The sequence below is a fragment of the Dichotomopilus funicola genome (assembly GCF_033296635.1).
Source record: "Dichotomopilus funicola strain CBS 141.50 unplaced genomic scaffold C8A04scaffold_62, whole genome shotgun sequence".
Taxonomy (NCBI): domain Eukaryota; kingdom Fungi; phylum Ascomycota; class Sordariomycetes; order Sordariales; family Chaetomiaceae; genus Dichotomopilus; species Dichotomopilus funicola.
This window is the reverse complement of record NW_026944083.1, coordinates 17,903-33,205: the sequence shown is the minus strand read 5'-3', so window position 1 is coordinate 33,205 and position 15,303 is coordinate 17,903. Positions and strand designations below refer to the sequence as shown.

The 15,303-nt window shown below is 54.8% G+C and overlaps 3 protein-coding genes across 3 annotated transcripts in view; all 3 read left to right on the top strand.

Moving 5' to 3' along the window:
• Positions 1-7,188: 7,188 nt before the first annotated feature.
• Positions 7,189-8,198, top strand: C8A04DRAFT_39243 (uncharacterized protein; the record flags this gene model as incomplete). The annotated part of the gene is made up of 3 exons (XM_062784511.1): positions 7,189-7,196; positions 7,523-7,644; positions 7,726-8,198. The coding sequence occupies 3 exons, from the start codon at positions 7,189-7,191 to the stop codon at positions 8,196-8,198; spliced, it is 603 nt and encodes a 200-aa protein (XP_062634575.1).
• Positions 8,199-9,656: 1,458 nt separating this feature from the next.
• On the top strand, positions 9,657-10,128 carry C8A04DRAFT_31174 (uncharacterized protein; the record flags this gene model as incomplete). Its single annotated transcript, XM_062781667.1, has 2 exons — positions 9,657-9,748; positions 9,837-10,128. 2 exons carry the CDS (start codon positions 9,657-9,659, stop codon positions 10,126-10,128), a joined length of 384 nt encoding a protein of 127 aa, XP_062634574.1.
• A 1,682-nt stretch (positions 10,129-11,810) lies between these two features.
• Positions 11,811-15,303, top strand: part of C8A04DRAFT_39242 (uncharacterized protein) — a gene marked incomplete at both ends in the record, with an annotated part of 4,018 nt that continues 525 nt past the window's right edge. Inside the window, 7 exons of the mRNA XM_062784510.1 lie at positions 11,811-12,022; positions 12,115-12,343; positions 12,397-12,456; positions 12,507-12,818; positions 12,867-13,071; positions 13,141-13,833; positions 13,897-15,270. Coding sequence (XP_062634573.1) covers positions 11,811-12,022; positions 12,115-12,343; positions 12,397-12,456; positions 12,507-12,818; positions 12,867-13,071; positions 13,141-13,833; positions 13,897-15,270 — 3,085 coding nt within the window. The remainder of the gene's footprint in view (positions 12,023-12,114; positions 12,344-12,396; positions 12,457-12,506; positions 12,819-12,866; positions 13,072-13,140; positions 13,834-13,896; positions 15,271-15,303) is intronic.

The window sequence follows — 15,303 nt, the reverse complement described above, 5'->3', positions numbered from 1 at the left end:
TCCCAAATACTGCGGTCTGGATCTCCCTACTTAACAGTTTTTCTCTATAAGTCTGATATAACTACAGTAGTAGTAGGCTATGTAACTCAAGCGGCCATGCTAACCCAAAACGTCTGCTACGAGCCGGCCTTGGACGATGATTTAGACGATGAATTCCTACCTCTCGAAGTGCTCGCTAAGGTCGCCCCTGAGCTGAGAAGTACTAAGACTCTCTCTTACTCCGAGGCTTTGGCCTGGATCCGGGAGAGAAACCGTGCAGGTTCGTGGCAGCCAGCCTCTTTAACTGTAAGTAGTAGAGGAAGGATCGCCGATATAACGGAAGAAAGCGGTGGAATGAGCTCCTTCCAGGCAGCTGGTGGACGGCAAGGCTTCCACCATCTTATCTGCCGCGTATCACCGGCCCCGTCGGCGGCGACGGTCATCTTGGCTCAAAGACGCTGCTTGGAGAAATCTTGCCAAGGCGCTGAGAGGCCTAAGGGGGTCCAGACTGGATCCAGCGTTGGGATGGTGGGTCACGCGGCTGTATTCGCCCATGAGGGAGACGCTTAGCTGACCTAACACCGTGCCCCTCGGGGAAGGAGGATCGGGAGTCGATTGAGCAGCTCAAATAGCCAATGTTACGTCGTTCCTACGGTGGTTCGTTATGTTGAAATCTTTTGTCATCGCGCCTCGGACCAGTTGCCTAGCGGCTCTCGCGGCGCTCCGACAATCCCGAAATCAGGAAGCGTGCGTCCGCTCGCTGATAGAGTACAGCCCTTTCGAGGCGTACTACGGGCATGGCGCCTTCTTATGGCCTTTCCTGGATAGATCCTGCCTTCCCTTTAGGTCTTGTACCCACTCATCAACGGCCTATTCCACCCAATAGTCGACCGACGCGTATGTTCTAAAGCCATGAGGAGATAGCAGCGGTCTGTCGATGACAGGGATATAGGACAAGAGGAGGGGGGCGCGATTTATACACGCATACCGCTGTGAGGAATGCCTTCTGACCAGGCTGTCTCGCTGAGAGGACCAACGGGAGGCGAGATGGGATCCTCACTTTCGAAGTTAGTAAACATCGGTGTCGCCTGGTTAACCGGGAAACTGGACATGCCTGTGCCCGCTGCGCACGGGCACGCCAAAGAAAGCCTGGAGGAACGCGCTGGCACAGTTAGCCTATAGTGGCACATAGTGGCATCAGAAAATGCCGTCCTGCGATTGACACTTGGGCATTGAAGTTGACGAGTATTGGGAAAGCAAGCAAATATGGTCTTTTCGTATTCGGTCAATATTGGGTTTAGTCATACAACCACGCCTTCTTCCTTCCCGCTGTAGATCTCTAGCTTCTGACCGGTTCAGGACAGTTTGGTTCCTTCCTCTTCTTTGTTGGGGTACTGCTACTCGAAGCGATTTGAGGTTCTAACGATTGTTCTATGTCCGAACTATCGTTCGAGCTATTGTCAGCTAGATTGAAATATAGATGAGTCATAACTCCAGAAGGCAGCGTATATACCTGAAGATGAAACTGTAAACACCAAGGCAGAGTCGGCCGTGATTGAATCCACGGTTGCTCCAGGGCTGGCTGCTAGTTCGGTCGTTTTGCGTTCTGCGGTCTTTGGGGCACGGTTTGGTGACGAGAATGGGTTTCTGCTTGCGGCTCCTCTGGGGCCAGCTGGTCGTGGTGTCGTAGGTCGAACTGGAAGAAGTCGCCGAAGAACAAGACCATTGGTATTCCGCCGAACGGTCGATGCCGGTCGTCTCTATACTGCTTCAGGCGGCTGTCCACTGCCGTAAGTGTAGGACTGCCTACCTGGCTGATTTCATCAATAATCAGCATGATCATGTTTTTCTACCGCAGCTTCTCTTCTTCCGAGACGTTCTTGGCTGTCGCGGCCCTGCCCTCGAACGTAATGTTTGCCGCCGAGTGCAGCGTCACTCCGCCGATGAGCGCAGCCGCGTTGCCGCTAGCGCCTGTTAGGAGCAGCGTGTAGAGGCCATTTTTCAGCTGGAACATGTCCTTGATGGCGTGGATGACACGGGGTTTGCCTGTACCGCCTTTACCGCCGACGTACTAGAAGTGCTGCTAACCCCCCTCTTCCTGCAGCTGCGTGCCGCGCTCGTCGAGGAACGCAGCCGGTAGTAACACTGCCATCGACTGGAGCTTGTTCAGAGTCTACTGCCTTGTGAGGCCCAAGGCCATATCAACGTGTGTTGTATAACGGCCGAGTTCCAGCCGTATCTGTCCGCCTGGACCGACCCCATCTGCTGCTCCTTCGCCTCTGTGAACCGGCCATTGCGGGCTAGTGTGGGGCTCGTCGGAATGCGTAGAAGAAGGCTTTGTTTGCTTTCCCTGGATCTTCGCCGTCACGCTGCTGTCCTCTTTTTTCTGGACCTTCAATACCGCGTCGATCTCCTTGCGGCTGAGCAGTCCTATGCCTCTGAAAGGCGAATCTTGCAGATCCTACAGCATGGTATAAAACTGGCAACCGCGTTAGGCGGCAGTGCTGCTGTCCTAGCTAGGGTCAATTGCTCTCGCCTCTTCTTCTAAGCGCCTTAGGGCCGAGGTCGCTATTATATCCCTGATCTCGCTGCCTCGAACCGTTGAAAGGACATCCAAGAAGGCTTCATAATGGTCCCGTGGATCGACGCCCCTAATATCCAGCCCGACGCCGGCATCGTCCACCTCCTGGTCGTCAAAGTTGAACCCGTCGACGGTGTCTTCGTTTTCCTGTTCTAGCCCTTATAGCTTTCGATCAGCACGGGCATCGTCCGCCGAGACGCGTAGCAGAGCGATATTCTGGACGTGTGAGCGGATTCGGGCGCCCAGCTGCCCCTCGAGCAATCGCCAAAGTCCAGGTATATCGTCTGCCGGCTCAGCCTGAAACCTTTCCATGGAACGAAGAGGGTGAGGTGCAGGACTGCGTTTCTGTATATGACTTGTAAACCGTTTTCTTGGACCTCAGCTGGTCGACTCCAACATTCGAATCCTGGTAATCCTCGCCGACAACTGGGAGTTCATTCGGCAGAATTTCTTGTCTACCAATAATATACCTATGTCAAAATCATCGAATCTGGTTAACAAGTCACCCCGTCCTACAGTCCAGCGTCCTCTTGCCAATGCCGAGGGACTGTGGCGGACAGAAACCAGACAGCGCTACAAGGTACCTAGCTGCGCATAAGCTGTTCCTCCGGTTCACGGCCGTCGTCATCCTCCGCGAACAGGTCCGCACGGCCGGCTGTCCATGGCTGCGGGGCTTCCTCCGGCGCCTGCGCAACGGTGAGCAGACCGAGCTAGACTTCCAGCGGCTATACCACCGCCTTTATACACCGTCGTCCCAGTCCTCTTTCTTCGATGGCCTCAGAGCCATCACGCCCCTCAACCAATACCGGTAGGACCTCAACATGGCCGCCGTCGTCCAGTGGGCTCGCACCTACGGCAAACACGTCCCAGTCTTTGTGGCCAAGCACGATACTACGTCGGGGAAGCGATTGAGTATGGGTGAGCTATGCCACGTGCTCCGCTACGGAGACGACTCACGGCTGCCGACCCCTGGCCTGTTCCTCTACGCGCAAGGCATGCCGGTCGTGGTGACTCGCAACCAGTTTGTCGGGCTGAAGGTCGTCAACGGGGTACCTTTCAAGGCTGTCGACATCTTCCCAGACCTCGCCGCCGGCGCCATCGCCCTCGCCAGTGACGTGACTCTCCATCTTGGACCCCCCGTGGCCGTCCTCCTCGAGTCGGACGATAGTGCCGGCCTCGCAATCCCTGGGCTCCCCAACGGCACCATCTTGATCAAAAGCAAAACGGTCGTCGTCCCGAGCCAAATGCAGGGCAAGGAAGGCAGATGGAGGGGTAAGCCGGGTTTTTGGTGGGTTACCCACAGGACTCGACCTCTTTGCACACCGGCCTTCGCCATGACGGATCAGAAGAGCCAAGGCAAGCAGTTCTCAGACGTTCTGGTCAACCTCAAAGCCGTCCACTCCAGCGGTACGGCGACTCGACCCAGCCTCATGAGCTTGTACGTGCAGCTGTCGAGGGCGCAGAGCTGGGACGGGCTGCATCTGTTTCGGAAACCGGCGCGCGGCGACTTTATCGAAGCCCAAGAATGTGCTTGATCAATACATGAGAGACGCCATCATCAAGCTGGAACGACGGGGCGAGGAGACCAGACGGCGGTTCGAGCAAGACCACAAGCACGAGTAGTGGCGGAGGTATAGCGTTGCGCATTTACGATATCGTTGCTATGATGCTTCAGCGGGCTTCACTCTCGTCCTGTGACAGCATTCGCACACGCGTTCATCTGCTTGAAGACCTACGCCTCGACGCAACGCCGCGGCGCAGTCGCAATCTCCTGGAGCCTACAGTCAAAGTTGAACCGGTGATAGCGTCCTTCATCGTCGAGGTACGACTTGGAACCGCTGTAGTGTCTGCTCTGTTTTCTTGGACTGTGCCAGCATCTGGGATAACTGGGTATCCTTACTTTCTCAAATATAAGGACCTCGAGGGCATGCCCTTGTATTCAGATATACTATAGTTAGGTAGCCAGAGTATGGTGCAATTCAGGGGCACACAGTTCAGGGGCACGAGTGGGCGCGGGGCAACGTTAACTTTTGGCTCCCACTAGATGCGCGGGTCCGCGCACATTAGTCAGCCCAATTGATTATGTCAGCCTAAAAATACCCCGCGCCCGCGCCCGCCCCTGAATTGCGTGCCCCTGAATTGCGCCCCTGAATTCTACCATCACCACCACCACCGCCAATAACTTCGACAACGATGCCTTCTACGTTTGCAGACGACTGCCTACCCCCGGAGAATATATACAGCTCCCGACAGGCTGTCTTCGAGGCCATCAACGCATGGGCTAGAACAAGGGGCTATGCGTTTACAACAGGAAAATCGACTACCGAAAAGAGTGGGAGATGTACTGTTACATTCGCCTGTGATCGAAGCCGTCGGCCACCTAACAACCAAGTCAACCGTCAGAGAAGAACGACCTCCCGAGTAATAAGCTGCCCCTTCTCGGTACTAGCCAAGGAGTCGTCTGATGGTAGTTGGGCTCTAAAACACCGTCCTGATACTCGATTCTCGATCCATAACCACGAACCAAGCCAACACCCAGTTGCCCACCCGATCCACCGACAGCTCTCTCAAGGCGGCTCACAGCTTGCGACCCTGTCGAATGCCGGCCTTACGCCAAAGGAGATTCAGACCCTTATACGACAGAGCGGCTCGTTGGCTACTCGGCAAGATATCTACAACCGTATTACAGACGTTCGTCGTGATGCTTGTGAAGGCCAGAGTCCAATCCAAGCACTAGCTAACCAGCTCGATAAGGAGGGTTTTTGGAGCCGAATCCAGTTTGCACCAGATAGTCGGGTTACAGCTGTTCTTTTTGCTCATCCTACCTCACTTGCCTACCTCCAGGCATACCCTGAGCTTCTCCTTCTTGATTGTACATATAAGACCAACAAGTATGGAATGCCTCTCCTCGATATGATTGGGGTTGATGCAGCTCAGCGGTCCTTTTATATCGCATTTGCGTTCTTAAGTGGCGAGACAGAGGAAGACTATATCTGGGCACTTGAACGGTTAAAGGCACTGTATCAGTAATGTAATATATCTCTCCCCTCTGTCATTCTTACAGACCGCTGCCTTACAGTAATGAATGCGGCTTCAGCTCTCTTCCCTTCAGCTACAACACTCCTTTGTATTTGGTATGCAAATAAGGCGGTCTTTATACGTTGTCAACTAGTATTCCAAGAGGCTGAGGTATAGAAGGAGTTCTACAGTTTCTGGTACTCGATTATCAACTCGCTAACTCAGGAGGCCTATACCAAACGCCTTGTGGAGATGCAGGGGAAATATATTCCCTAGTACCTTAATGAGGTTAGATATATCAAAACAACGTGGCTTCTTCCGTTCAAAGAGAAGCTTGTTCGTGCTTGGGTTGATCAGTCAGCTCACTTTGGTAATACGGCTACCTCGCGAGTTGAAGGGATTTATGTACTCCTTAAGTCGTACTTGAGGAGGTCGACATTTGATCTCTTTGATGCTTGGAAGGCTATCTAACTCGCTCTCCAGAACCAGCTTTCTGAGTTACAAGCACACCAGGTAAAACAACAAATCCGTACTCCTCTTGAACTCTCAGGGGTACTCTATGGAGTAGTATGAGGCTGGGTATCACACGAGGCAATGAGGAAGGTAGAGGAATAACGGAAGTTGCTGATAAGGACCGACCCCCCTCACTCTCCTACTTGTATAGGCACCTTCTCTCGAGTATATGGGCTACTATGCTCATATACGTTTAAGAGTTTACAAGGCGGCGTTCTTCTTCTTTACCACTTCCACCCACACTGGCATTTGAAGCGCGAGGGCAACCTACAGCTGCTCCTTGAGCCTCGCCAGCTTATTGAGCTAACTTGGGCTCTAAGCTCACTCCCACAGTCAAGTACTAAGCGGGAGCCCAGTCAGTTTGAAGCGGTTGAGGCGGCTCAGGCCCAGACCCAGGCCCAGCGGGCCCCAACCACGTGTTCGAAGTGCCATGCAGTTGGCCATATAAGGACCTCGAAGGCATGTCCTTTGCGGTATTCGGATGTACTGTAGTTAGGTAGCCAGAGTAGTGCTTGGTGGTGGAATTCAGGGGCGCAATTCAGGGGCACGCAATTCAGGGGCGGGCGCGGGCGCGGGGTATTTTTAGGCTGACATAATCAATTGGGCTGACTAATGTGCGCGGACCCGCGCATCTAGTGGGAGCCTTAACTTTTTTTTGGCTGACATAACGTTAATCAATTGGGCTGACTAATCTAGTGGGCGCCGGTGGCCAAGGCACGTGGAGACGAGCGCCTTCCGTGCCGACCGCCACCCTACGACATGTATTAACTCGGGAAAACACAACACTTGAGTCGAGCAATAGCGACATCTTTGAGCAGCACAGACTCACCCGTTTTCTGCTGCAAAACACAAGGAGTGGTAGGTATAGGCAGGCGCTAATCATGGACTGCGTCAACTCTAACTGATAGCCTGATTGCAGGACTCCACCGAGTGCCGCGACGGCGCAAGCCCGTGTCAGCGAACGAGGGATGCTTCTGCGATGTCATACGAGAGGGCTGTTCGAAGGGAAATCTATCTTTCCTGGAAGCCAGTGTTCTCGCAACCACGTTACAGTCAGATACGCAAGCTGGGCAAGATTGAAGAAGTCATCAGCCAGTATGCCCCGGCATCGCACAGGTTCTGGCATCCACACCTCGCTGCAATTTTGAAGGAGTTGCTTATTGAGAATATATTCTGCTTTGAATCCTACGCGGAGACACTCTTACCTGAACTTTTCGATACCGCGCAGCCGGAGAAGGGCCCAGAGATGGCGTTCAAAATAGGTTCGAGCATTTCTTGCTCCACAGCTCAGTCGTCACTCAAGGGATACGGTGAACCTTGCAAGGAGCTGATGGAGTCTTTGAAAGTGTATTTATTTTTTTTACGGACATACCCTTCCTCTAAGATCAGTACATACAGAGCTAATGACCAGTCTGTGGCTAGGCTATATAGCAGTGGCAACTACTCTGACCTCACAATAACCTGCCAAGGGAAGAGCTACCGAGTCCATAAAGCTATCGTTTGTCCAAGGTCCGGCTTCTTCACGGCGGCTTGCAGTGGAGAGTTCAAGGCCAGTAGTCACCTGCAAACAAAATCACCGTAAACTGACATTTCCTTGATGCAGGAGGCATCCGAGGGGAAGATTGACCTCCCAGACGACGATTCCGAGGCTGTCGATGCGATGATTAACTATATCTATTGCCTCAACTATGACCTGAATCGAGCCGACCCGTCTCGAGTGGGTGAAGACAGGGCTGCCGGGACGGCGGCGTTCCAGGAGGCACCCCCGGATCAAACGCCCGCGTCGACACGCCCCGATCTTTTAGCTCACGCCAAAGTTTTCACACTCGCTGAGAAATACCTCATTAGTGGGCTCAAGGCCCTCGCGCTTCAGAAGTTCGTTGCTTCGGTTTCCGGAGGCTTCGATGTTGATGACTTCCTTGACGCAGTTCAGCAGGTATACCGCTCTACCCTAGAGGAAGACGGGGGGCTCAGGGAGATCATAGTAAGCACCTTGTACAACCACAAATACTTACTTGATCAAAAAGAGGTGCAAGCTGTGTTGAAGGATATAGGAGCGGTTACCTATGATCTTGTCATGTTCATGCATAAGCAAATCGGGAAGTAATACGATACAGGATCTGAAGGACCAAGCCTTGAATAATAGTAGAGTAGGACTGGATTCCATTTATAGAGGTGATTTCTTGTCAGGGCACCAGAGTTAGGGTTGGCCGTGGGCGGATGAAGAGGGGGCTTGGAGGCTGCGCAACGATAGCGAGAAGACAGAGCAGGAAGTCGTCGTAAGAGCGGGGGCATATTCAGGCCGATCTAAGGATGGGATACGAGGGGTTCCAAGGGGCCCCAAGAGTTGTTCGGGGGTTCAGAGTTCAATCCAGTCTTGCAATTGACCTCAAGAAATCCACTGTTCTCGTTCCATTTGCGAATTCTATGTGACATCGCTGCGACGACACCCGTGCACCTCCCTTCACTCTTGTGTACCAACCCCTCGGGTCTCACGGCCTGACATTTCTTTCTCTTGCTAAGCTAGGAGCTCAGAGTAGCTCTCAATGAGCCGGAAGTCGCTCGCTCTAGGTGTCCATAAATCGTGATGCACCTAAATACCCACCCAAATGTGTCAAAATGCAAAAGTTAGTCCTCGCTTTAAAAGGCCCCACTTTACACATAGTTGTTTTCGTGTTCCAGATTCTTTCTTACCGCTAGTGGTTAGTTACTCCTTTTTTTATGTTTTTGGACTTCTTCCAAGAGGGGCAGGGAGGCCCTTAGCCCTGACGCTCGCACCTCCCCCGCCAAGCTGAGGGACGGCGGCAATACTGACGAGTACGCTTTCCCGGCCCATGCGGCACCACCTCCTTTCGCCCACCAGCCCGAGCTGCCCTTCTTGTGGCACTACTGTGGCAAGACCTTCAAGTCGCTGTCAGACCTCATCGTCCGCATAACCCAATTTCCCGACGATCCCGGCCAGCCCCAGTATTACCAACGAGATATCCTAGCCAGCATCCAGCCAAACGATGGAGCCGTTCCACATCACGACATAATCATGCGGTACACGCTGTCCGGCCTGCTTGGACACTTTAAACTTGGCGAGCGGGCTATCTAGTACGTCTTCCCGCCCGACGAGCAAGGCCACCAGCGCTCGCTTCACATCTCCAACGCGGGGACCCGGAACGTCTTTCTGCAGACGCTCAGGAACCGCGGTGTACCGCTGACGCCGGGAAAGCCCGATCTGCCCCCTTACTACTTGCGCTTCTGGGCGCTGCCGCCCGGGCAGTCGGCGACAGATGCCATCCTAGCCTGTCGACAGGCGGCAGCCCCGGCTCTACCGCAGCGAGCCCTGTCTCCTGCTCCTACGCCTGCCTCACCACTCCAGCCACCCCCCCTTGAGCCTATGTCTAAGAATAGTGCCCTGCGTGGAGCCAATATTCGTCAAATCACCATGACTTTCAACAGTTATGAGCCCGGTTAGCATCTGAGAGCTTCAACACGCCCGCGCAGGCACGACGACGCGATCCAAAACACGTGTCCATCATCACTGCGCGTCCTGACGCGAGCGACCAATCCATCGACGATGTCCTCCTCGGCCATCAAGAAGCTCCGGCTCAACGACTCTGAAGACTGGAACGCGTGGGACAGAGAATTCGGAAGCAAGGCACAACCCACGTATATCTGGAAGATCAGCCCAGATGCGACAGACCGTCCCGCGTTCTTGACTGAACCGGCAGAGCCAAACCCTCACAACTACGAGAAGAGGCTCACGCAAGGACATCAACCTCCAGCGAACAGCACAAGGAACTCCGTCAGTCGCCCTGGAGGAAAAGTCGGATCCAGATGGCCGTCCCGAAAATGCCAACGAGATGACGACAAGAGGGAGGACGAGCTATCAACTGGACTGGCAGATCTACAGCGAAAGATTGGAGAAGTATGACAAGGAGGACAAGATCATCAAGGAGCTCCAAGGATTGGATTGGGGAGACGGTCAACCCCCATCTGCTCACGACTGCGTGCCAGCCAGAAGACGATCTCGACGTCTGGTACGCTAGTCTGCGGGACCAAGTCGGTGTGTCAAAGACACAGGTCTACGACCTTTCACGGACAAAACACCGGACGGCAGTCAAGCCACTGTCCCGACAACCCGGGATATGACGATATGGCTGAGAGAGTGGGAGGAAGCCATCAACCAAGCGATCATCGCGAAGGTAGCCGAAGCTCAGCACTCAAGAAATTGGTGGTACGACTTCGACAGCGCGATCGGCCATAGGGGTTCCACCAAACACAGCCCTCGAGATGGCCGCCTGAGCGAGCACATAAGCCGGGCCCCGTTTTTTTATTACGCTTGCATCAATAGCGTGGCGGACGGTCACAATATTCTCATTCAGAACCAGTAGTTACAATGAATTGTTAAATCATATCGGGTATTCAATTCCGTAGCATTTCTTAGAACAGATGCAAGTGCCAAAGAGCTCGTATAATTAGCTCGCAACGTGACAGCATGACCAAGAGACCCTTTAGGAGCTTTCCGAATCTTCACTACCCCCTAAGTGTTGGTCATATACGTTATAGATTAGCTGATGTGAACTCGATTGAGGTCTTGACTCGCAATGTTCTTCTTAATGACTCGTCTCAGTATACCCAAAGGCAATCTCTTATACAGCTGCACACTTTACATATCTATGGATATTATTTCTCCACGCTTCTCTTCCACAAAGTAGCCACATTGGCCGGAGTATACACGTTTGGAATGGGGTAAATTTTGGCCTTGGAGACGTTAGCAGTACCCACGACTGGTGAACGCGACTTACAATCGCTGGGTGCATCGGGTCGTTTGAGGAGTAGACGTCATAGCTCCCGCATCGGCCCTTCTTCTCCAGGTGAACGTAAGCACGTAGTCCGAATTCCTCGGAGAATTTGTGAACGTTATTTAGGATCGTCCTTCGCCGGCGTAATTATTTGAGTGCCAGCCTCTTGGCCTTCTTTCTGGTTTCCATGCGGGCTTCGGCGGTAGTTGGAATTTCTGGCGACATAATGGGTTCTTCTTGAGGACTGATGCAAGCTTGCGTCTCCCAGGCATATCTTATACTGTGTTCGTCGCGTCGGCCGCACTCCGGGCTTGCGGTACATCCTGAGGCCGGGATGCTTACAACGTGCCGGGATCCAGGCACCTTGAAAGAAAAGAGCGATGAGAGGGCTGTTTTATCCGGGGGCTGCTGCAGACCATCCCAGAGGCCGGTGTCGTAGATGCATGTGTTCATCTATCTAGTCTTGCTCTTACGGTAAGAGCCAAACTGCGTATGCGGCGTAAGCCCCACAGATTTGGCTTATGAAGTGCAGAACGCCAGCTTCTCGGCCGTCTTGGCCCTCTCCGCGGTGGATCGGCTTTCCCCAGAGCTTGTACAGTCGCTCGCGAAATCACCTTCCACTTTGTACACTCAGTTCAACTGTCCAGGTATCCTTTTTTCAATTCGCCGGTTGCTTGGGAAAGATATCATCAATGAAATGTCGAGCAGCGGACGGGCGTGGCTGAGGCTTGCAGGCTGCGAGTTGATTGGCGAACCCCCGCTCGGCTGAAGACGTTGGCTTCAATGTCCTCGGATCAAAGACCACGAGGGGCGTTTATCAAAGGACACCAGTCGCACAAGACCATCAACGTCGCTGATCGCCGCCATCAATCGCAGCATTCTCCCCACGCTGACCGCTGCGATACTTCGAAGTTGAGGCCGTAGCCATGTCGTCGCGCCCGTCGCGCTTGTCGCGGCTGCTCCACTGGCCCCGCAGCCGATCATCGTCAACGGCACCCCACACCACTCCACAGTCTGACGAAACTCCCGGAACATCCACGCCGGAAGCCAGCACAACCTCCGCTGCGCCTGTCGCAGTCTCTGACCCCTGTCCCCAGGGCTTGGAGATCGTCACGGAGGGCATCAACCCCACAGTCGAGTAGGCTGCTGCTTCTTCTCTACCCTCCCCGAATGCCTCGTGCGCTGGTGTCGTGTTTTGCGAGTCCCCAGCTAACTGCTTCCCTCTCGTAGCATCGTCGCCGTCCATGGCCTCAACGGCCACCGCGACAAGACCTGGACCGCGAGCAATGGCGTCCACTGGCTCCGCGATCTCCTACCACACGACATCCCCCACGCCCGCATCTTCTGCTGGGGCTACGATGCCAACACCCATGCCAGCTCCCGAGTCAGCTGCCAATACCTCTACGACCATGCGCGGACGCTCATATCCGACCTGTGTAGGAAGCGGAAGCTGTCCGATGTAGGAGCTATATCTACTTGCCGGCTTAGGGCAGTTTAGCTGACGAGACTTAGTCAATAGAGCGTCCGATCATCTTCGTGGCGCACAGTTTGGGCGGCATTGTCGTGAAGAGCGTGAGTACCCTATTCAGTCCTTCCTTACCGCCGTGTTCACAACCACGTAGGCTCTTATTCATTCGGATGCCGCTCGACGCGGTGCTCTGGAAGAGCACCGTTCCATCAAGACCTCCACCTATGGAGTCGTCTTCATGGGCACGCCGCACCAGGGCGGTAACGGCGTCGAACTTGGGAGGCTCTTGGTGAATGTGGCATCCCTATTCGTGGCTGCGGATGACCGGATCCTGAGGCACCTCGAACGGGACTCGGAGTGGCTTCAGCAGCAGCTGGGCCAGTACGGGCCGATCAGCGGCGATTTTGTGACCAAGTTTGCGTACGAACAATACGAGACTCCGACGGCCTTTGGCCGCTCTATCATGGTACGTGGGCTTTGCCTTGCTAGATTAGTGGCAGCTAACAAGGAGCAGGTTGTACCCCGCGCGTCCGCCGTGGTACCGGGCCAGGCGGACGCCGAACCGATTGTCATACACGCGGACCACACCAACATGGTCAGGTACACGTCACAAGGGGACAGTGGGTACAATATTGTATCGGAACACCTCCGGATCATGGCACGTGCTGCCCCCGAAGAGGTTCGGCGGCGCTGGGAGGCGGAGAAGAGGGCGGACAAGGGTAGGCGACCCTGAAACAGAGAGCATCCTATAGTTAGCCACTGTAACTGACGAATTTGCGCTGATGTAGCGCGTCTTGGTACTTCCGACGCGGCATTTGCAATCGGCTTCAGCCTGTCCGAAATCAGTGAGGTCCACCACTTCGTCGCAAGGGAGGAAGAGCTTGCCAGGATTTACAAGGGGCTTGGCGAAGGCACCGGCAAACGGGTCGCCGTAGTACACGGACTGGGGGGCATGGGCAAGACCCAGCTGGCTGTGGCATACACCAAACGGCACCGGGAAGACTACTCAGCCGTGTTCTGGCTAAACGCCAGAGACGAGACCTCGCTGAAGCAGGCATTCGCGAGAGTCGCCGACCGTATTTTACGCGAACACCCGTCGGTCGTGTACGTGAGGGATGCGGTCGAGAGCCGCGACCTCAACCAAGCAGTGCAGGCTGTCAAACGGTGGCTCGACAACAGTAAGAACGACCGCTGGTTGGTCATCTATGACAATTATGACAATCCAAGGCTAGGCGGAGGTGGAAACGGCGGGCCGAACGAAGGGCGGGATGGAGGAATGGAGGGCGATGGAGGTGCAAATGCCGACAAGGGGTACGATATCCGGCCGTTTCTCCCCGACGCCCATCACGGCGCTATCCTCATCACGACGCGGTCGTCCAGAGTCACGGTCGGCCATCGTATCCCGCTTGGGAAGCTGAAGGACCTTGAAGACAGCCTTGAAATTCTGGCTCACTCCTCGAACAGACACGATTTACGCAATGGTAGGTAACGATCTCGAATGGAATGTGATTGGAATGTGAAAGTAGGCTAAACTTGGTATGCAGATACCGCTGCCGTTCAACTTGCGCAGGAACTCGACGGACTCCCGCTCGCCCTCTCTACCGCCGGCGCCTATCTCGATAACGTGGCGACGACTTTTGCCGAATACCTCGAGATATACCGAAAGTCGTGGCTTCGCCTGCAGAAGACTACTCCAGGGCTCATCTCGTATGAAGATCGGGCGCTGTACTCTACATGGGACATCTCGTACGCGCAGGTAGAGCAGCAGAACGTGACGTCGGCGATGCTACTGCGGCTGTGGGCGTACTTCGGCAACGAGGATCTGTGGTTTGAGCTGCTGCGCGGGGGCCACTCGAGCGGCCCGCCATGGTTTCGAGAACTGACGGAGGACGCGCTCGGATTTACCGAGGCGGTTCGAGTGCTGTGCGACTACGGGCTGGTCGAGGCGGACACGCCGGCGAATGAACGGGGGACCGAGTCGCGTGGGTACGGCATGCATGGCTGTGTACACTCGTGGACGGTTCACGTGCTAAATGAAGTGAGGGATGTCGAAATGGCGCAGCTGGTGATGAGGTGCGTGGGGCTACATGTGCCGCCGGCCACGGAGCGCGGGTACTGGGTGGTACAACGGCGGTTGATGCAACATGCTGATCGTTGTCTGAAGATGGTGATGGACGGGGTATGTACTGTGGAAGGGGAAGAGTGGATTCTTCATAGCCTAGGAAACCTCTATATGGATCGGGGCCGGCTTAGCGACGCCGAGGCCGTGTACGAGCGGGCACTCCGAGGCTGGGAGAAGGGGCTAGGACCGGAACATACGTCGACGCTAGACACGGTCAACAATCTCGGCAACCTCTATAAGGATCAGGGCCGGCTTAGCGACGCCGAGGCCATGTACGAGCGGGCACTCCAAGGTAAGGAGAAGGCGCTGGGACCGGAACATACGTCGACGCTAGACACAGTCAACAATCTCGGCAACCTCTATAAGGATCAGGGCCGGCTTAGCGACGCCGAGGCTATGTACGAGCGGGCACTCCAAGGCTACGAGAAGGCGCTGGAACCGGAACACACGTCGACGCTTTCTACGGTCAACAATCTCGGCCTTCTCTATAAGGATCAAGGCCGGCTCAGCGACGCCGAGGCTATGTACGAGCGGGCACTCCGAGGTAAGGAGAAGGCGCTGGGACTGGATCATATGTCGACGCTTTCCACGGTTAACAATCTCGGCAATCTCTATATGAATCAGGGCCGGCTTAGCGACGCCGAGGCCATATACAAGCGGGTACTCCAAGGCTACGAGAAGGCGCTGGGACTGGGACATAAGTCGACGCTAGACACGGTCAACGATCTCGGCAACCTCTATAAGAATCAGGGCCGGCTTAGCGACGCCGAGGCCATGTACGAGCGGGCACTCCGAGGTAAGGAGAAGGCGCTGGGACTGGATCATATGT